The sequence below is a fragment of the Caretta caretta genome, chromosome 6, assembly GCF_965140235.1.
Source record: "Caretta caretta isolate rCarCar2 chromosome 6, rCarCar1.hap1, whole genome shotgun sequence".
In the NCBI taxonomy this organism is placed as follows: domain Eukaryota; kingdom Metazoa; phylum Chordata; order Testudines; family Cheloniidae; genus Caretta; species Caretta caretta.
The window spans coordinates 22038914-22062041 of record NC_134211.1 but is presented as its reverse complement, the minus strand read 5'-3'; the positions used below and the strand labels follow the sequence as shown (position 1 = coordinate 22062041).

Genomic DNA, 23128 nt, shown 5'->3' with positions numbered 1-23128 from the left:
CAAGCTGAGAAAGGGGGATACCTCAGGTCAATTAGGGACACCTGAGTCCAATTAGGTGCCTGAGGGCTGTCTGAGACCTTTTAAAACCCCTCCTCTGGTGAGAGAGGGAGGAGAGGAGACAAACTGCTGCTGGGCTAGTGGAGTTAGAGTAACTGAGTCTCATCCCAGCTGATTGGCACAATTAGAACAAGCAGATGGACAGAGAGAAAAGGGAAAAGGAAACAGAAGAAATAAGGGTCAGGAGCAATTGGTTGGAATTCCATTTATGGGGGCAGATTCAGCTTCGCTCTCTACCCCTTTCTCCTCCTCCTCCACTTGCCTGTCCCCCTAGACAACAGCTCTGAGTCCTGGACCCTCTTGAGGCTCTTTAGAACACAAGAGCGGAAGCAGGGAGATAGGCTTCACTAGGGTGAGAGGCTGCTCTCCTCCCCATAGGGTAAAAAAGCAAAAATGAGTGCCTGTTTAGGGGAAAGACTGATACCGTGGGGCCAACAACAGGACATCCCCCCTCAGCAAGGGGGCAGGGAAAGGTATCCCCTCTTGTTTTGTGTTTTGTAAACTGATTTATTTTTGTATGGTGGAGGAGCACTCCTTGGGCCTGCCCCGAGTCCTACCTTGAAAATAGTGATAAGCAAACATGGGAGGGGGGGGGGGGGGGACAAACACTGCCCAGAGTGGGTCTGGTTTACCCCAGGTCCCTCCACTTGCCAAAAGGGAGAGTGCTAAGTCTGGCGAGATAGAGGCGGTGCCTTGCCACATTAGACACTCCAGTGCAAGATATACAGTAAATCGGGCCATAGTTCACTAGGGGTAAGGAACCTAGTAAGCAAAGGATTTAGCATGTAAAACTACTTATAATTAGGACAATGATTTCAACACAAAATTGGCCCACATTTCAGCCAAGCTGGATTAGTTGGTACAAACCATGTCTTCCAGTAAGGTTTTATTTGAGCAAATATCCCAGAGAGACGCATTTTCTTGATAAGTAATCCTGAATTTTTCTGGGACTAGTACAACTGTTTTTGAGACACAAACTTTTTATTTGTCTATGTGGTGGCACTCTAAGGATAAAATGTATAATAGCCTTGAGTAAGTGTCCCTATGGCCTTAGCTGCTTTCAGGATTTGCCACTAACTGTGCATATCAGAGAGGATAGTAATGATAGTGCTGCATCTCTTGTCTTCCTGTTTTTTTGTGAGGGGATCCTAGAACTCTTCAGTGATCCAGTGTATGTGGCATGTCTAGTTTCAGGAATTTAGGGATATGTTTCTCTGTAGCTAGAATTCCAAGGTTAAGGATATTTGACAACTTGACTTAATTCAAGTTCTTCAGTTTTCTCTCCAGCAAATAATTGCTACCTAAAACAGCAGCATGGTCCAGTAGGTAGAACTCTGAAGTAAGCATCTGAAACATTCAGCTCAGCCACTGATCTTGTGACCATTGGCAAGTTCTTTCATCTCTTTGTGCCTCTGTTTTCCCTTTGATTGTATCAGTATAGATAGTAAGACGGTCCCTATCCAAAGAGCTTATATTGTGTGTGTGTGTGTGTGTGTGTGTGTGTGTTCATATGCCTAAAACAATGGGGCTTCTCGGCACTACCATAATACAAATAAATAATTTTGCAAGCTTAAATGCTTGATGTTTGCTTTGCTTAGAATCAATGTCTGCATGGCTTATTGTCATGGTTACGGGGTGAACTGGGCTTTGGACCTCTTTAGTTCCTCTCAAGTGTACCCCATAGGTGACCAGCCTGCTTTCTCCACCTCACTCTGGGTCCAAACAGGCACTCCCACCCCCTATTCCCAGCTGTGTTAATGGGATCGACCCAACTGCTTTTGTTCGGTGTGTGTGAGCCCTGTTGCTCCAAGGACCTATGATTAGCGATAGTGGTTAAAGTGCCAAAAAACCAGCATCTTCAAAAAACTAAACATTTATTTATTTATTTTATTCATTCATTTATCCAAAGGTACAAAGCATGCAGAGAAAAGAATAAAAATGATAAAGGTCTCTAATTGCATATTTCCCCTTATGTACACCTTAATCTGTCCTTACAAGCATTTACAAGTTCCTCTGAGCCCAGCTGAGCCCCATCTCTGGCTAGGAGAAACAGGCAGTCCTCCTTGCAGCATGGTGTGTGTGTCCTTGCCAGACTATCAGCTCTCACTGAGAGTCCCTGGCAGCCTTTCTTAGCTTACCTGAACCCCATCCCTTTTCTAGGCCTGAGGACCTGTAATGGCTTAGTGTTCCCTTTGATCTCTCTTTTCTCAGCCTTGGCAAAAGGGCTATGTCACCAGCATTGAGACCGAGGAGTTGCCTTTTCATGGCTGTAAATCTAGCTGTTGTGTCTCTGTGTGTTGGGATGCATCTTAGCTAGGCCTTTGTACTGCCTTTCCTTCTTGGTTCCCCTAAGACTCCTTTTTTACTGTAACTCCATTGCAAATAACTCTCACCATAAACACAGATGTATGCACCAGACTAATAAAAAAAGACATTTCCCAGTTCATCACGCCTTACTCATTTCTGTAAACTCTTGAATCTAGGGATGTCACTTTAAACTAAAGCAAACCAAACACCACCACCTTGTCATCAGTAAGAGTGCAAGAAGTGTGGAGTTCTGATGAGTCCAAAAATACAAAAATAGCTATTTATAAAAAGCTTGGAGTCTCCTTGCTCTTCTGAAAAGCTGGTTGAGGAGAAAGAAGGTTGCTGGTGCACTAGTTTGGCCACACCAAGGCTTGAAATTCTGACTGCTCAAGTTCCCCTTAAATCATGTTTTCTGTTTATCTCTTATAAAATGGACTGAACATGGTCATCTTCAATTTATTTTGGAGAGCAAAAAGTTAATGTTGTAAATATTCCAATGTTGGCTCAAGCTGTGGCTATTTGCTCAGAGGTCCTGCCCCTGTTTAGCCTATTATAATCTTAAATCAGTTCCTTCAACTCTCAGTGACTTTTACTCTTTGCCTGTGCATCCCAAGACTATATTGGTTTTTAGTACACTTTGAACCTTTTTTTATCTGAAAAACTTGAAGCGAACTGCCTTTAAAGGGGCCACTTCTATTTTCCTATAGAAAAGAAAGCATTGTTCTAACTGAAACAGTTAAGTTAAATAAAATCAGATTAAAAAGGTAAATTGTGAAGTAAACGTTGTACAGATCTGCATTTGTCCATTTGGTGTGCAAACTGCCTCAATTCAAGGGTACAAGTTTTACCTGCAAGACCCAGTGTTTCCACAAATGACCATATGATGTAATACAACATTCTTTCCACAGCATGCCCACCTGCTACTTACTTGTGAACTAAGGATTTTCTTTTCCTTCAGTCATCCTGTGCTCTTTATGCAAACTAGCCTCTTGCAGCACTCACTTGGTGCCTATTTACATGCTTGTGCTGAGAACCACTAGAAGCAATTAAAAATGGGGGGGGGGGATCTTGCTAATCTCTTATTCTTTTCAGACTCCTACACAGCAAGTCAACTCCTGTTTCTGTTAATGAGTGGGATATTTTTACTCTGCGTTTAGTCTTTCTGCAGAACTCTACAGTACAATGGACAGATCTTTGGTCTAATACTAGATTCTTTTTCTTCATGTGAGGTAGGGAATGTGGAGGAAAACCTAGTTCTCTGAAAAGGTAACTGTTTCCATCAAGAGTGACTCCTAATTGCAGTCTTTCTTTATATCACTCAACAATAGTAATAACAATAGTGACAGGCTTGAGGAATAAAATGCCACAAGCTTCTCATCCTGTAGCATTTAGCTTGAGAAATGTAACAAGGTAAAGATTATTAAGAGGGCAGAGTGGCACTCTTTTCCGTATCTCTATTCAGGCAGTTGCTTGCAGTGTCACTGGACAGATTCTTTCACTAATCTGTTAACCTAAAAATTCACTACATTTTTATTCTGTTCTTTTCCCCAAAGGTCCTGAATTAGTTTGTTGTAGAGGCCTGAATATACCACTCAGTGTCATACTAGACTTGGAGATTCCACCATGTGTAGTTTATTCCTCTCATTCAGGCAGGCATTTGCTGATAGATGGCATCACCAGCACACGGATGTTGCCTGGAAAAGATGCTTTTCTTATAATGTGCTGCAGGAGCTTGGCTTCCTTCAGGCATCTTACTAATTGTTGGTGGGAGTAAAGCAACAAAAACCTGTGCTGGCAGTTCCATCCTTCAGGTTAATCCTTGGAAGAATAATTATTAATCAAAGATTTGCCATAATGCACTCCAGTTTCCTGGTATTAACTAGGGAATGAAGTGGCATGAAAGGACAATTTCTTCTTTAAGTAGACAGCTTTATTCTGTCCAATTTCCCAGACAGGTCATTAATTTCAGGGAGTACAGACTTACCAACCTTATAGAAAGGCTAAAGTTAGAAACTTGCTGAGTTTCAAAGGGTCACATAAGTATAGAGGAGGACGTAACAGGCTTCTGATAACATGCCCCATGGTAGACTTCAAATATGCTGAAGTGAAAATACTGTGCATTAAGACCAACTGTGTATTCTAAGGTCCGTGTCCTTATGAACTAAAGTAATAAAGAAAAATCTCAGATGCCAAAGTGTGTGGACAGATACTTAAATTTTATAGGGGGCAAATGGAGAGTTTCAAACTGTGGATATTTAGAAAATAGACCTTCATTATGCCAGGGATAATGGAAGCCTTGGAAGAGTAGGGAAATGGTAGGTAGATTCTTAAAACTCCCAATGCTTTAGAGGCGTCTCTGAAGTTAAATTTGACAATGGTGAAATAGATCATAAATATTTAATAAAGTCTTTGCATAAAGACAGATTCTGTTCCCACCACACTGTACCTCATTATAACTTTTAAAATGGGAGACACCAGTTTTTCTTTCAAAATTGTCAGTGGTAATATGGGAAAATACTGTTTTAAGACACCGAAGAGCACTATTGGGATACAGTAAAGTTTTAATTTATAGCATGCTGTAAATGGACTTTTACTGTTTGGGGAAGATGGGAGAGTGCACACTTGATTTAAATAATCTATCTTGGTTGACAAATGGGAGTGTGCCTAAATGAAGTCTTTAAGCGTTCATCATTAATCCTGTCTTATTCAGTATAAATCTCTCATGGGCTAGAGAGATGGCTTGACAGGTTAGTGGGACAGTTTGTAAACCCTGTTTTTTGCACATGAAGCTGCAACTCTTTTGCTGTTACTTTCCTCCCCGACTCGCCATAAGCCATTTTGATATGTGCAGTGAGGCTCTAACAAGCCAAGTTGCTTGGGTCCCCGAGATGATATGACATTTTGAGGAAATCTGCAGTGGCATTACTCAGCTTTTTTATATAGATAGGCCAAATGTTTAGGGGATCAATGGTCAGGTAAAACTTTGAACATGAAGACGCTAATAATAATTTTTAATCAAGATTTTCTAAAAGATGCTTTAGAAATTATTTTGGGGATTTGCTATGCCCTGTGCTCTACAGGAGGTCAAACTAGATGATCACAGTTGTTCCATTTTGGCCTTAGTTTTTCATAGATTCATTAATTCTAACATGACTTTAAAAATCCATTTCTTCTGCTCTGCAATGGCAAATAAAAATGCTTTAATTATAATCACCTGGTTATTGCAAGTTGTCACTCCAGGACAGGGTTAAGATTGTTTAGGTGCCTTAACTACCTTTCTTAACATATTTGGAATTGTTTTAGTGTAACCTTAATTCTGAATTTCTAGGGCTTGTAATTCTCCCTAAATAAAGTATTACAACATCTCTGAAATGTTGGCCCTTATATTACTGCTACAAACTGGCAGGCTGTGACTCCATCTTAATGGTGGGGGGAGAGGAGGAACCTTGATCGATGGTATTTTGCCAGCACTTGTAATTTAAGTTGATAACTCGGGGTTCTGGTTAGTGTTCCAGATGCTGACTACCAAATAACAGCAGTGATTTAGACCACTTTTTTCCATGTATTGGGCCAGGAGGCTGAGACATTCCCTCATAGATCCAGACCTAAGTATGTTGCTTTGTGCCTTCCACATTTGAAGACTGGATTTTACTGCAAGGCACTCTACAGGGGGTTACACCCAGTGATGAGCTGCCAAAATCTTAACAACCGGTTCCCTCCCCACCCACGAGGAGGTCGTGGCCCACCCCCGCTCCCCGGGGACTCCTGCCCCATCCAACCCCCTGGCGTTCCTTGACGCCCACCCCCCCGGACCCCTGCCCCATCCAACCCCCTCCCCTGTCCCCTGACTGCCCCCAGAACTGGGCAGGAGGGTCTCGTGGGCTACCGTAGTGGGTGCCCACCCCACCCCTAAGAGCCAGAGGGACCTGCTGGGGGCGCGAGTTGGGGACTCCTGGCAGTGCTTACCTGGGGCAGCTCCCAGGAAGCATCCAGCAGGTCCCTCTGGCTCCTAGGGGCAGGGGAGCATAGCTGGGGGGGAGCAGGGGGAGCAGCTGCTCCCCTCACTGATCACATCAAAAGTGGAACCTTAGGCGCTGACTCTGTGGGTGCTCTGGGGCTGGAGCACCCACAGGGAAAATTTGGTGGGTGCAGAGCACCCATTGGCAGCTCCCCGTCCCGCGCCCGGCCCCAGCTCACCTCCGCCTCCTCCCCTGAACACGCCACTCCACTCTACTTTGCCACCCGCCTCTCCCCCCCGCCCTGTCTTCCCACGAGTCAGCTGTTTGCGTGGGAAGCCTGGGAGGGCTGAGGGAGGTGGAGGTGAGCTGGGGTGGGAAGCGGTTCCCCTGAGCGCCTCCCGCCCCAGATTACCTGCTGCAGCGCGAGTAGCCCTCTTTGCACCCCCCAACACCAACTCCCCTCCGCTCTGCCTCTGCCTCCCTGGTCCTGAGCACGAAGCCACTGCCTGCTTCTCAGCCTTCCCAGGCTTCCTGCACGAACAGCTGATTTGTGGGAAGCCGGGAGCGGGGGGGGGAGGGGACGGAGAAGCAGAGCAGGGCGGTGCATTCGGAGCGGAGGTGAGCTGGGGCCGGTGGCAGGGAGGGGCGGGTAGCTGCCGGTGGGTGCTCTGCACCCATCAAATTTTCCCCGTGGGTGCTCCATCCCCGGAGCACCCATGGAGTCGGCACCGAAGGCGCCACTTTTGGCCTGTAGTTAAATTTAGAAGTCCTCATAAATATAAAGGGAAGGGTAAACACCTTTAAATCCCTGCTGGCCAGAGGAAAAACCCTTTCACCTGTAAAGGGTTAAGAAGCGAAGATAACCTCGCTGGCACCTGACCCAAATGACCAATGAAGAGACAAGATACTTTCAAAGGTGGAGGGGGTGGAAACAAAGGGTTTTCTTGGTCTGTGTGTTGTTTTTGCCGGGACCAGAGCAGGAATGCAGGTCAGAACTCCTGTAAAAAGTCAGTAAGCAATCTAGTTAGATATGCGTTAGATTCTGTTTTGTTTAAATGGCTGATAAAATAAGTTGTGCTGAACGGAATGTAAATTCCTGATTTTGTGTCTTTTTGTAACTTAAGGTTTAGCCTAAAGGGATTCTCTGTTTTGAATCTGATTACCCTGTAAGGTATCTACCATCCTGATTTTACAGAGGTGATTCTTTTACTTTTTCTTTAATTAAAATTCTTCTTTTAAGAACCTGATTGCTTTTTCATTTGTTCTTAAGATCCAAGGATTTGGGTCTGTGCTCACCTATGCAAATTGGTGAGGATTTTTATCAAACCTTCCCCAGGAAAGGGGGTGTAGGGTTTGGGGGGATTTTGGAGGGAAAGACGTTTCCAAGCAGGCTCTTTCCCTGTTATATTTGTTAGACGCTTAGTGGTGGCAGCAATAAAGTCCAGGGACAAAAGGTAAAATAGTTTGTACCTTGGGGAAGTTTTAACCTAAGCTGGTAAAAATAAGCTTAGGGGGTTTTGCATGCAGGTCCCCACATCTGTACCCTAGAGTTCAGAGACGGGAAGAAACTTTGACAGAAGCCCTTTTAGAACCGGTTCTAAAAGGGCTTCTAAATTTAACAACCGGTTCTAGTGAACCGGTGTGAACCTGGTCCAGCTCACCACTGGTTACACCTCTACATCCATTTGGAAGTGGAAATTAAAAGCACATAACTCCAGGATTTAGGTGATGGACAAGGCGCTGATTTTTCACAATAAAACAGTAAATGATCTGGGACTTGATTATCTGATGGATCAACTCTTCTGCGTACCACACTGCACCAGTTATTAGGTGTCCTTGAGCTGCAGCCCCTCTGAGAACTGCCGGCAAGGTGTCCTACGTGGGAACCCTTTCGCTTTTGTATTCACTTGCATCATCCCCCATCTCCCCTACTCCACCAGTATATTTGGTTCAAAACTGGCCAGATTTAACCTCTCCGCTATGCTGCAAAGTCCAGTTGACTCAACAGGTATTTGGGGGAGATGAGGCAGGTACGGGGGATTGAGATGTTTTGGTTGGTAGGAATATAAAAGGCAGGAGCTTCTGACTTTTGTGTGTGAAGATGTGGCGGTAATGTCACTCTTGGAAAGGGTGGCTACAGCTTGGGGTAGGGATTCTCTTATGCTGTATTTAAATCAATGACTTGTTTTGACAGGATAGTGGTGCTCAAAATGTGGAATACATACACTGAGGGATGGGAAAGGCAGTTCTTACTCTTCCAGAATGAGAATGGAGATGGTAAATATGGCAAATGAAGAAAACTGACACTCATGATTACTTGCAATCTAGTAAAAAGAAAAGGAGGCCTTCTGGCACTCTGCTCAAATGAATTTGTTAGTCTCTAAGGTGCCACAAGTCTTCCTTTTCTTTTTGCGGATACAGACTAACACGGCTGCTACTCTGAAACCTTGCAATCTAGTGTTTCCCTCTGGATGGGAGCGGGAGTATATGTAAGATAGTGACAAGTGGAATGGTTCAGTGGTATTTCAGTGCAATGTTTTGCCCAGAGGCAACCAGGTCTCAAGTAAACTCCAGAGGAGTGGGGATGCTGCAGAAGCAGTGTGCTAGGCTCTTGGGAGTAAAGTAGGAATGTCCTGTTTGCCACTTTTGCCAAAACTGAGATTGCAGAGTTATTGGCAAACTCCAGAGGCAGTTTTAGCCATGCTGTCTGAAAAAGTGCTGAGATTTTCTTCCTGCATATAACTGTGCAACAGTAGCCAATCTACCCCCAAGTGAAAATCTTAACTATAGAGAGGATGATTGACTTAAAAAAACAAACCAAAAACAAAAAAAAATGTGGGTGGGGGAGGGAGGAGTGGATTCCTTCCCTCCCATCATGCAGCTGGAGCAGATTACTCTACACAAAATTAGTCTTTCTGGGACTTCAGTTCTAATGTAACCGAGTAAGTGGAATGAAGTTTAGGATTGCCGTTGCTAAATGACCTGCCTCCCACTCGTGTACCTTCAAATCGTAGGAATCTTTTTCTTGTTCAATGTAAGCGAAATAAGTAAACAGGCACCATCAAAGTGCCTCTTGTATCAGCGTAATTTAGGTTTGATTCCGGCAATAACCATTTGGCACCACAATTTCTAGAAGTCTGTGTTCTTAGATAGTATTATGGTTGAGGAATTTTCTCTTTCCTCTGACTTGTTCACTGTAGGTTTGCGGTGTAACTATAGAGACTTTAAATTCCCTATTCAGCTCATCTGCCTGCTTCCACCTTGCCTATTGCTAATAGGGAAGTTGACTTTGTTTTGATGAATCCGAAGACTTAAGGAACACACACAGAGGGACAGTATTTAATTTGTGAAGTGAAAGTAATAAAGGACTCTGCTTGAGCTGCTAAGTCATTTAACTTAATTTCTACATCATATCTCTATGTAGTTTACTGATAAATCATCCACTTCACCTAACAGTGAGAAAATTACAGCATAACTTCAGTATTAGAAGATTCTTTGACACTGCCTGTATAGCTGATTGATCCTTGCACTCAGTGTTCCATGGGAGAACTGAAGAATAAACAAATGTATCTGCAAAACAACAGTTCTGCTTCTATACATGATAGCAGCTTTCTAAAAGAGGATCTTTTAAGGGTATGTCTAAACTAGAAACTTAAGTCGACCTATATTAGGTTGATTTACAGCCACTGCAGTAATTACTGCAGTGGTGCTTGTCTACACTACCCTCCTTGGGTCAGTGGTTTACATCCTCACCAGGAGTGCTTCACACTGCCTCTCTCAGGTTAGTGGGGGAGCTGAGAGCCCAGACTCAGCTCCGATGGCAGCTGACCTACAGGCTCCCGGGCTCCTGGTGGGCTGCCACCCCTCTGCTCATCATTTGCTGCTGGGAGCTGTGGAGGGGAGCCATCTGGGGCTTCTCAGCACCCCGTTCCACAAGGAGCTGGACTACCAACGTTCCAAGCGTCACCTTAACTATACTGATGTGAGTCTTATGTCTCTCGTGGAGGTGGAGTTGTTATGTCAGTGTAGTGGGACACTTATGTTGGTGGGAGCAAGGCTGTAGTGTAGACACTGATTTTATTAGGTCAACGTAAGCTGCCTTACGTCAACCTAACTGTGTAGTGGAGACCAGGCCTAAGAGTTTACCTGCTTCTTTGACTTTATTTTCCACCTCACACTCCTAGTGATTCATTTATAAGAAATGGCTGTTGTGGAAACCTTTAAATTGTGCCACAGTAGAGGGTGATAATTTCAGGTACGGCAGGGTCAGTGACCTCTTTTGAAACAAAAATCTGCTTTTTGTGCATACAGAGTGACTTTTTTTTAAAAAGTACAGAAAATATATAGGTAGAAAGGTTTCTAAAAACATCCACGTTTTCTTGAGGCCTCAAAACGCTTTGAAGATTGCATGGCTTGCTGAAGGCATCTTCACATATTCCACTAACCTTAAGTTCACCAGTACAATGACCATCTGAATCTGTTCAACGGCTGTCTGTTCCAGAACAGCATTCAGTTTTATTGCTTGGCTTAACTCTCTTCTTACTGAACATGAACTGAAGGGATAACCCCTTCTGATCAGAATATAGTTGATACACATACGCACACCAATGTCTTTGTGTTTCAGGAGCTGTCCCAGGGGAAAATTCCAAAATGTACATTTCAGCTGAGAATTTACATGTGAAAATGGAAAAATTAAAATTACAACTAAAAATGGCAAAATTTTAGCTCCACTATAACCTACTATAAATATAGGAGTACCTCCAGCAGTGTTGTACACTTAATGATGCTGAAAAAGGGCATGCCTTGACAAATCTGCCTAGAATGTTTCACCTGTTACAAATCTTAGAGATAGGGTGTACTACCTGTTACATGTCTTTACCTTGAGTTTTACTTTAAAATGACTCATGCAGATACCCTGCCACATCTATTGCCTGTCACCTAACAATGTGTGTGTATTACAGGGAGCTGATTCATTTGCTCACTCACCTCTCGGAAGCTCTCCATGAAGCACAATTTAAGCTAATACTGGTCATCCCACCTGCTGTCACACCAGGGTGAGTACTGCATTGATGGGGGAGATTCCTAATGAGAAATTCTACTTTGTTCTCTCATCAACAATAAATTGAACAGCTTTCTCAAAACTAAGTGTGGCTTGCAGGAGCAGGAACTTACTTTAGTACGATGCCTGTGATCACATGGTTTTGCACATCGCGCTCTGTGTATTCTGAGACACCAAGCTCACTCACATTTTTTTTTTCTCAAAATAGCTTGGATTAAGGTCTCATACTGTGCATCAGCCCAAAATATCAGGGCAGAACTGCCTGGAAAAACAAAGCAGACACATTTGTGAAACTTTGTGACTCATCGCCAAGAGTGGGATAGTATGTGAGAGTCTTTAAGGCTTCTGACACACTTTCAAAATGTCGTAAATGGTGTTTAAGAGACGGGGCTAGGGGAAGGTATGAAATCTATGGTAACTGAGCTTTATTTTGCTTTGACTTTCACGTGCGTGTGAAATGCATCTAGTACCTAGCAATAGATGCAGCATGGTCTTGCTATATATACAGTCAGGCAAAGTAAGGACTTGGCCTTAATGGCACTAATAGCTGAGAGACAGAAAGTTGACTTGAAAAGATCACACAATACAAGTTCACCAGTTTTACAGGAACTTCTGATTCAGCTGCAGTAAAAAATTGTCGGTTTCTATCTTTCAATAAATATTATAGGGAGGATCTTTACTTCCTAAAATGTTACTCATTCAAAAGTGAAAGCCAGTCACCATGGTGTAAACCAGAATGTAAATTTCAACAGATCTGGAAGGAAATTGGTCTCCCTTTCTTATTTTCGTGAACCTCAAACCCTCTTAAACCAGTGTCCACAAAAGCTGTAATCTTTAAGTACCGCGCGTGCGCGCGCGCACACACACACACACACACACACACACAGTGAGAGCAAGAGCGTGCATGCTGGAGACCGTTGGGCCAGCCAGACTGACCACGGTTGATGGTATCACACCAGGTATTGTGAAGTGAAGTTCCCAGATCTGGCTCAATCCTTGTGAATCTCTGGGGTGGTGCCGGGTAGGGTCAGGGTATGCATACCCTTTGCATGGCAATGAAGAGTATGAGAGCATTGTGTGCTGGGGTGGTTTTGTCTAGCTGACGACTTGGCCAAAAAGCATGTAATGCCACTTTTGACTATAACGAATGATAGAAGGAAGGTCAGATCTCTGCGAGACTGACATTTTGCACAGAGTCAAAGCACTTTATGCTCAGGTTTTGGCACTGACAGTGTATACGAAATGCCACTAACCGTTCCAAGTCTGCATGTACTGATTCTATCTGTCCCTATGGGCAGCCAATATAACAGCAATATTTATGTATCTCATATGATTAATTTTGACTGCTAGGCATTCTGGATTTTAGATATACTTAGTCATTAATTATTTATCTGAATGTAAATGACTAAAACTGATGAAAGTTGGGTACTAGGTGGTTCTTGGCATTGGTAATAAGATTGAGCCTTTATACCACACAGTCACCAGCTCAAATTGAGACCTAACCCCTTATGTACGCTCCAAAATTCCACTTGCATACTGCCGCCAACATAGGTATTTTGGTAGAGTGCATTCACGTTTGGCAGCCTCTGCCAGTGCAGTGTGTCCTCACAGCATCAGGTGGTAATGGCAAAAGATGTTTATCACTCTGGATAGACAGCTGTTTCTCTCTCTTCTCTCTACCCCCCCCCCTTCCCCCTGGTCTGTTGCACTACCTTGTGGATGTTTTTTGCTGAGTATTTTGGGGCTGCTGCCATTGATACGATCACTTCTCTAGGGAATTACAGGAACTTGGGGACAAATTTCTACAAATCACTCTGTTCCCTCCTATAATCTACTGTGTTTTGTGCTGTTTTTCCATCTCACTGCCAAAAACATGGATGCCACACAAATCACCGGAGAAGCTGACCAGGTGCTGCTGGAGGGATGAGGTGGACAGGCCATCTGTTGCTTTTGAGTAGCTTGAGACCACGCTAATTACTAAGGCCACTGCAAGTTCTGTGCTGGTAAGGGAAGCTTTAAGACACATCTTGCAGTACCCAGACAGTAATTTAGCTGGTTTATCAATTTATTTTTTGGGTGGGGGGTTCCACATCTCTATATTGTAAGACACAGGAAATCTGGGTTTTTATTAGGTACCGCTTACAAGAAAGTAAGTGCAAGGTACTGTCCACACTCAACTGCATGACTGAGAGGTTGCAGTTGGTGTAGCCTAATCAGTTCTCATTATTGTCCACTGGAGCTAAATGAAAGGATAATGCTGCTTGGGGGGACTGGAGTTTTGAGGAGAGGGGTGTTTGGCCTGAGCTAGAGTTGGTGCTGAGCGCAGTAGGTTCTGAGCTCAGCAATGCCTAGGGATGTCAATTAATCGTAGCTAATTCAAAAAAATTAATCACACTTTTAATCAAACTGTTAAACAATAGAATACCAGTTGAAATTTTACAAATGTGGGCCCCAGTATCTCATGCTCTTGCCAGGTGGTTCTCCGTGCTGTGGAGTAGCTGCTGTGGAGTTGATCTTCGGGTGCTTTGATCCATAATATGCTCTAGCAGCCGAGTCTGTTTCAACAGCTGCAGTGTGTCTTGGTGCATCTCTTTGTCTGTATTTATCCCCTCCAGCATATGCTTCCTCCATTCACCAGTCTTACTTGCTCCAGACTCAGCACTTTGCACCAATTTGGAGACTGTCTTCCCTGTCAGTTTCCTTTTCCTTCTTATCATGCTTAGGCTGTCAGCTGGTGTAAAAAGGACATAGTTTTAAGTATACTGCCATTGAGGTCACTGATAAACAGAGAGAGAGTGTTAGGTGTGGGGTGGGGAGGTAGGACAGAAGATAAGTACTTCAGCTCTGTACTTCTTCCCTTGGGCTGTTTAAAATAAACAAACAGGTTCACAATCGCTACTCCTTCATTAATTTTTAACAGTACACTTTCAGGTGTAGTAAAGACTGCGACACTTACTGCAGGCAGTCATGAGCCATGAGGATGTATTAATCATGAGGGCATAGACGGGAACTGCTTTAGAGTTCTGGCTGTTACCTGGAGTCATGCTTCTGAGCTCTTCTCAGCAATGATACCTGAAGAGGTCCTTACAGAGTGGTGTGGGGAGATTACCTATTGTGGTGGGAGAAACAAAGGCAGCTCTGCCTAAAAATGTCCTAGCAAAAGTTAAATGCTAATTGCTGGAAAAATTCCGTGATGAGCCAGTGGACTGAAAAGTTTCATATGCTAAAGTAAACCAGCTTCTTCAACAGCAGCACAAGTGCCCTGTGACTGCTGGCTAGTGAAGTTAGCCTGTCCAAGCCAAAACCTGAGCTGATCACACATTTTCACCTTCTTTGGGGTTTTTAAAATGTAACCCTGGTCTGTAAATGTACACACTTGGACGTGCTTAGTAACTGCTTTCTCTGAAAGATCTGTAAGTTGTATGTAGACTTTCACTTTGAAATCCATGGAAGTGCTCTGTTTTTGTGTCCATTAAATGTGGCTTTCTGTGGGTTGTAAGCAAGCATTTTCTGTAAAAGTATGTATTTGGTAATGCTTTTTGGCTGTTTTTACAGTCTTTTTGACTGCATATTGCATAGTACAGCCACTTCATGCTTTTAAAATAAGGCAGCTAGTTGAAGACAGACTTCCTTTGGCCCCATGCACAATTGGTCACCGTTTTGATGGGGGGAAAGGTGTAGCAAAGTGTTTTTGGGGGACCTAGAAAAGATAAACAAAATGGTCTGCATTTATGGGGAGTCCTATTAAATTGCACCTACCAGAGTCCACTTCCTCACTGATTAGCTCTGCGGGTCCAGCTCGGACTTGAAGAGATCTTGGCTATCCCAGCACAATCTGTATCCCCGTTCTCAGTGATCTCCTGGGTTGCCAGTTCCAGAGGGTCTTCCCCTGGAGTCTTTGGGGTGTCCAAAGTCTCAAGGTGTTGGTGAGATCCCCACTCAGTATGCCATCAAGCTGGTCATCATAGGGGCAGGTCTTGCGGGCTCTGCTCCTTTGACTTAGGATAAACCTGCTGCAACCCCTCCTCCTTTTCCTATCATTGATCCTCATCTCTGCTGTACCCCATGATCTCCATGGATTTTTGCGGTGTCAGCGTGCCCATCTTTATTCTGGTGGGAATGCTGCAGTTGTTGCTGCACACCTTCCTCTCCCCACAACCTGAGGAAATCTAGGACTTCATTCCTGGGTCATGCAGCAGCAGGCGGGTGAGCTGGAGTCATGCTTGTAGAAATGGCAGAAAATAGGCATTTCCAGGGCTGGGGATTTTAAACAGGAGGAAGACTTCCAGTCACAGTGACTAGAGCCCTGCGTGGATACAAAATGTGTATCTGCACCTGATTTGCAAACATGGACTGTGGATAGCTGCATTCACAGATCTAAAGCGGATATCTGCAGATTTGCACGGCTTTAACTAGGCAGCAGAGTTCAAAAGCTCAACCAGAGCAATCATTGCTTGTTGCTAGAGGACTGCTTACATCAGTACAGGTACTTCTGCTTCCATGCAGGCATTGTGCTTGTAGAACTATACTGACAGAGGGCTTATATTGCTCACCGAACTGGTTTAACTTGAGCGTCATAAGTGGTTGAGGGTTTTGTTGGCAGGACTCAATTTTAAGTATGGAAGCATACAATAAAGTGCTGACGCAAGGAAGGTTTTTCTGGTAAAACTTTATAGTGTAGATCAGGCCCCTATAACTGAACATCACTTCTGGCAGTGACTGCATGAAATGAAGTGGTCTGAACGTAACTTCTAGTGAGACAAATTGCTGTGGCTCTTCTGGATAATTCTTAGTGCTGACATGTCACACAACAGCGCAGGAAACTATAAAAACCTCTTCAAGAATATATGCTAAGAAGATAGGTCCTGATGATTTTATCTCTGATTCTGCCATATACTTCCTTTATTATATTAGGCAAATCCTACCTTTTGTCAGCCTGCCTTTTTGCACCTGTAAAATGGGAATAGTATGTCCTTACCTCAGAGGGGTGTTGAAACATAATGTTAAAAATGTTTTCAGTTCCAGCAGTTCTGGTTAAATGAAGAGCAACAACAGGAAAGGTCTTCACTTTTGTCTGCAGCTTTCTTCTGATCTTTCATACGAAGAAGTTCACTACTGTTCCTGTGAGCCAAATTTCATCCCATTCGGTAGTTCATTTTTTAAGGCAGTTTTCTACTGTGGCTAATTGTTGTCTGTTACAGATTAAGCATTTTCATTTGCTCTAACATTTTTGTAGCATTTTTCTGCAATGGATTATCAATCATTTCTCTACAAAAATGCTTTTCATTAGGCTAATGCATGCTTGTAAAGATCTTAAGTAATTGCTGCCAACTATGGATTATAGTAAAATGCTTTCACTCCTTTGTGTTGTAAACAGAGTAGAGAATCATTAAAGCAATAAGATTCCTATTCCCTTTTAGTAGTTATCTGAACTGGGTCCAGTACCACACTCTGGAGGGACACACCAGTATGTTGTGATTGGATCCAACCACTAAATCTCATGTGTTTTAAGCCCCTGCGTATAAACAGTGACTGATCATTGTTCCTTGCTCTGGGTCTCTGGCATGCTCCCATTGCAGACCCAGTGTCTGACATTGTTCTTGGGCAGTGAAACTGCCCTCCTGTGCAGGGCAGTGTGGCCGGGTGGCAGGAGTCACTAGGGGCTGCCCTCCCTTGCAGGGCAGTGTGGTCAGGCAGCCAGGCAAAGGGAGTGGGCTGCCACCGAGGAGTGGATTGGCAGCTTGGGCAGGGTGATCCAGGGCCTCACTATTCCACTGGGTGCCAGCCCAGGGCCCTGTCAGTTGCAAGAGTATTCACTACTGGGATCCATCCAAACAGGGGATCCAGCAGGGATCCATCCAAAACATGCTGACCTGGTTCACGATTCCATTGCCAGACCAATGTCTAGTTCCCTTGGGCCACTTTCTACCCTGCCTATCTTCTCCATAGTCTGCAGGTTCTCTACTTCTCCAGGGTAGCTGACCAGCAAAGTTCCTGGAGACGCCTTTCCCTTGGAGGCTTCTGTGGGCAGTCTTGGTGTGCCTGGCCTCTGTGGTCTGGGGCACCGATAGCTCCTGGGTGCAGGAGCTTGCAGCGCACATCCTCTCTCCTCGGCTGTCAGCCCAGACTGAGCTGGATTGCTCCCTTTTATACTGGTTTCAGAGTAGCAGGCATGTTAGTCTGTATCTGCAAAAAGAAAAGGAGTACTTGTGGCACCTTAGAGACTAACAAATTTGTTAGTCTCTAAGGTGCCACAAGTACTCCTTTTCTTTTTGCCCTTTTATACTGTGGCTCCAGTAGGAGCCTACCCAGCAGGGGAGATGGGGCATGGCTTCCTCAGCCCACAGTATGGAGTTAACCCCTTCCTGTCCAGTGCGGGACATGTATACCCCATCACACCTATCCATAGGAAGTTACTTAAATCCTTCTCCAACTAGTGGTAGTTCATGCCTAGAAGAATGAGGGTTCCTATCTCTTTAACAAGCTAAAATATATCCTGTGGCTGTACATATAAAATGTCTGTAATAAGCTGGCTTGCCTATGGGCTGGAGAGTCTGGTGCTAAGCCAGCTCTGGTTACAAGGTGAGTACCACCTGAGAGGAATCAAGTTATTAATATAAAAGGCAACAGGAAGCTGTGTGGGGGAGAGAGTAGCTGAGACAGCCATAGGCTGGAGGCCTGGCAGGATGCTCAGGAGACTCTGTGGAGCTGGGGCTGGTGGAAGGAGTAGCTCTGAGAAGCAAGTTTGGATCCTGCAGAGCCCTAGCCAGATAACTCCTGTGAGCAGGAGTTAAAGAAGGGAAGATGAACTAAAAAACTGTTTTGGACTTTTGAGTTTGGTATTTGACTCTGTTGCCAGCCTGATGTGAACTGGTGGAATTAAAGGATTGAGCTTGGTAGGTCATTGGAGACTGGGTGAGTTCTTAAAGGGAATTGGATGAAGGGAAATAGAGGCAGGACAGCCACAGAGGCAACCCTAGCCATGAGGGGGCCCTTGGTGGGCAGTAAAGGCCACCGTACTACTTTAAACGCCTTTTGAATCCTCTGATGTTCTTGGTCTCAATGACACCTTGTGGCGGTGAGTTATTCCTTAAGCTAATTATGCATTGTGTAAAGTGTTTCCTTCTATCAGTTTGAAGTTTGATTTACCTTTTAAATTTGATTGTCAGATGTTAAAGGATCCCAACATTGATATAATTGTTTTATTTGGAACTGTAATATGGTCAAATAACTTAGATGACTAACAGCTTCTACACAGGTCAGGAATATGCTTTAGTTTTGCCGAAGCGTCTCAAACTCTGACCTCTTTTCTGTCGAAGAAAACTGCTTGTTTTGGAATTGGTGTATTTTCTGCAGCTCGCACAGTATGAATCTGTTGTCTTATTTTTCTTGGACTGAAAGTTGGATTTGCAGGATACAATATTCATTAATTGTAGAAAGACCTTTTGAGACCAAGATAGCTTTGCCCTTTGAACATGAGAGCCAACCATTTAACTTGTTTAGTTCTTCTCTAACTATAAACATGCAAAAGAGTCTCACTTCTCGAGCAACTGAAAAATAACTATTAGTTGGTATCTTCCAATGCCCTAAGACTTGCTGTAGAACATCTAGAATAACAGCACTCTGCACTAAAAGTGCAAGAGAAGGTTTGTCATCCACTGTCATAAATACTTAAACTTTTTAAAAATGTATTTTATACAAAAAAGGAAAAAAAATCTCCTTTTTAAAAATTATCTGTGGGAGCAAAACAAAGGAGCATGAAGATACATCAGAAATACCAGAATGCAGAGAATTTTTTTAGCAAAGAAATAACAAATGGGATTCCCCTTCTCTGTAGATATCACCATGTGCAACTACTTGCCAGGCAAATGATATGTCTTGTTACTTTGTAGAGATGAATATGAGTATCTCTACTATGTAGGCAGCATAGCCAAGTAGCATATTCATTGGGGTAACATGAAAAAATATGTAAAGTGGGTAAAAGTTTATTTTGCTGTATAAGGCACCTGGGTTCTATTTCTGGATTTTCCAGAAGTGAATTTGAGGACTTTGATAGACAGCAAAGATAGGGCTTCCTGGAGTCTATTCTTGGCCCTGAGAGAAGAGAGCCATCTGGTGGCTGAAGCAGTGGATACTGACAGGATAGCCAATATGTTTGCTAATCCAAAACCAATGTGGCTAAGAGGATGGGACTGGGTCTGACGTTTTAGAGTTGGGAATAGAACCCTGAAGTAACCGTATACAACTTTTTTATCCACAAAATATGGGGAACAATAACTACCTATCCAAGTGATAATTAAAATGCTGATAAATTGAAAAGTCAACTGCTTGACCACACTTTGTTTCATTAAGAAATATATTTGAGATGCAATAACATCAGTCGGGTTTATTGCATAATGTTAATAATAGTATAGTACAAGAAGATAGGCTCAGTATAATTCCAGTTTCCAGGAAGTGCATCTTGTGCAGTGCATCATCCAGGTTAAATTCACCTTACAAAGAAGGTGTGTTCCCAAAGTTACACTCCCAAAGCTATGCTGTTAATACCCATCCTGTTTACAAATAAAAAGGTATTGTGTGAATGCATCATCTGAAACAAGATTTAACCAATCAGCTTTCTACTTTGTTTTTCTGGTACCATGGCATACCCCTTATCTCTTTGTTCTGAACAAAGTCATTCCAGGTACCAATGGACATGAAGACACCTCCTGGGTTTGTACCAGGTAGAACAATTATATATCTTGTCCTTTTCCTTTGAGTCATTCCAGTACTGGCCTGTGAGAGTAACTCTCTCCCTGTTTGAGTGGTAGCCATGTTAGTCTGTATCAGCAAAAAGTACTCCTCGTTCTCTCTACCTGTTGCTATGGTAAAATATGCATGTGCCCTGTTCCTGACAGTTTTCCTATTTATATAAGCCAAAGCTTACATTTGGTAAGGCAAAGTGTTTCGAGATACTTGACATAGGTGAACAGAATTGTGGGGAGAGTATATTATGTTCAGTTAACGTGAACTCCCAATACTTATAGTAATACTATGTCTAACATATATGTGTTAGTTAACAGAAATAAAGGTAGTGAAATACTTATATTTTCTGAAATAGACAACATTTTTTCAGAGGTATGTAAAGTAATCTAAAAGGATTGCAGATCACTCTATATAATCTGCATTTTGTATCTGGTCTCATTTTTCTCCACTTTGCTCCCCTGCGATTTATTCAGAAAATGCACTTGCTTACAATAACAGCCGTTAAACTCAGATGCTGTTAGATCAGTGCTGTTATTTAAATAACCAATTTGTCTTCACATTATTACATGTCTTGCTGCTGTATTAACTAAAAAAATAAATTTTACTTAGGACATTTTGACTTCTTGCTGAAATGGAGTAAGCAGCTTAAAATGCATCCATAAGGTTTTATAGCACAAATAATGGAAATGCCCTAAAATGTGCACAAAGTCCAAATGTACTTTAAATCTTAAAGGATGTTTTGGATGGAATGACTTCCATAGGCAGAGTCCTTAAACTCTGTTCCTGCCTTATTTTAATTCCATATACTGGAAATTCTTGCCAATTTAAATTTACAGGGTAACTGGGTTTCTATTAAAAACTGCTTTTCATTGGCATATTCAGTATCTCATATTTTCAAATTCATTGTGTCTTGAAAATCAGTTTGGGTTCTAACCTCCTATAAATGAGCTTTAGTGGATCTTATGCACTTTATTTGTTAGCATCACTGTAGACTGTTAATCAAAAATATAGCAAAAGTCATAGAAATAAATACCATAAAAATCAAATAACAGTTTAGAGCTCAGTAGCTACTAAAAGACTGATAAACAGACACAGAGATGTTTCTCAAATACGCCTCTCTTGAATTTGGGCCCCTGGAGCTGAAACATTGTTCCTCTTGTGTTCTATCCTGATTAAATTTTAAAGGGAGACCATACTTAAATGTTAGTAGTTTATTTAAGGTTTTGCTATTATACTCCTTTTTGTATGCATTAAGATCAAAGCAGTCTAGAAGCAAATGCGATCTTCAAAGAAACACTTTTAAGAGCTAAAAATACTGGATGGTTTAGGAAAAAATCCAGTCTAGAAAATGCAAAGAATTGATCCAATAAAAATATATTACTATATGAGATCCAGTGTATGATATGGAAAGGCACCAAATTTGATCCCCTTTTTAACCTCCTACATTAAACTTTGTGAAGAACTCAAACTAGACAAGGGTAGAATAGTAGCTGAAGCCTACTTTAAACTGTCCTTTGAAACCTCTGCTTTTTGCTTTGCTCACCATACCCCAGTAGCATTGCCAGACTAACAGACTTGGTAAATGTGTCGCGTCATTACGTTGAGTTGACAGCTCATGTATTCAAAGGTCATGAATGAGATCTAAAGTGAAATGAGGAAATAAAAGCTGCTGTTGGGAATAAAATATATAGATGGAAATTTGGCCGGACATGTAAAGTCTGAAGCTTGAACTTGCACATAAGAAGAGGCTATAATAACTCCCTAGAAACAATGGTTCCCAACAGAAATGAAAAGCACTTGGGAATCTGTCCTACACATCTTGTACAGTGATGTTCTGCTCCCCTGTGGCCAGCATTTCTAGCACTGTGGCTCAGGTGTTGACACTGAGGCGGCAGAGCTACTTATTAGGTTTTTAGCAGAAGGTGAAACATTCTTTTATTTTACTTATTGCTCTCATAGCTAGATGCATGTATTAAAAAGGCATAAACAACTCTCGCCAATAGTAGGCTCAAGGTGAGCCCATGCCTGCGTGTTAAATCTCCACGCATTGGAAGGAATAACCCTCCAGTGACAAGTGCTATTTGGTGGCAGGCCCAGATTCGGAGCGTCAGAATTTGTCTGTCTTCCAGGTGTGCCACTATTACATGAATTTCCTGTAACTCTGAACTGGAAGATGTTCACACTTCTACGTAAACTAGCCAGCACCAAGATCGTATCTTGTGATCTAAAAAGCAAATGAGTTGTGCCGTGACTCTCTCTTGGGATGACAGAATTGAGATTGGATGTAATTTTTTAAGAGACCTGCTGGGATTCGTGATTGCTGTGTTGTAAGTGTCATGTATATGTCTGCAGTTGAGCAGTAGGAGACTTCCAGCAAAGTTTTCAACTAATCTTCTCTTGGTTGCTAAATGTTGCTTCATTTTAGAAGTGTATGCATAGGTTGTATGAGTACAGTAGCTAAAGCAAAGGATTGGGAGCTAGGAATAGCCTAGGTTCTGATCCGATAGGACAGTAAATCATGTTGGACCTTGGCCAGTCCACCATTTCTCTTTGTGCACCATTCACCCAAACTGTAAAACTGAGTATAAGTCAGGACTGCTTTCAAAACCTAATATAGTGCCTGAGCTGACCATTCCTGGGTTTAGTAAAAAGTCTGGCTGTGAACAGTGTGGGTTTTTTTGGGGGGTGGCTGATCTAAACTTGTTTTTTATCAGTATAGTTTTAGGTTAGTAGCGTGATTATTTTACTGAAATAGCTATGCCAGTAAAAGCCGTAATCTGGATGCAGTTATTACCAGTAAGAAGATGGCTTATGTTGGTGTAATTATTCTCTTTTCTGAGTGGAAATAGCTGTGCTGGCATGAGGTAACTTTCATGCCAAAATAACTGCCCACACTAGGGTGACTGTATCTCTTCAATAGTTAGTGGTGCTATGTGACAGAGTCAGGCCAGATGGCTACAGGAGAGTGACAGAAGGCAGGTATATTTGCTCCGGATTAAGC

The 23128-nt window shown here is 42.8% G+C and overlaps 1 protein-coding gene across 4 annotated transcripts in view; it reads left to right on the top strand.

Moving 5' to 3' along the window:
* The window catches only part of CHID1 (chitinase domain containing 1), a 251855-nt gene that overhangs the window by 36732 nt on the left and 191995 nt on the right, over positions 1 to 23128 (top strand). For all 4 annotated transcript variants that reach the window (XM_048854719.2, XM_048854724.2, XM_048854718.2 and 1 more), the window contains exon 8: positions 11285 to 11377. In XM_048854719.2, the coding sequence (XP_048710676.1) occupies positions 11285 to 11377 (93 nt within the window). The remainder of the gene's footprint in view (positions 1 to 11284; positions 11378 to 23128) is intronic.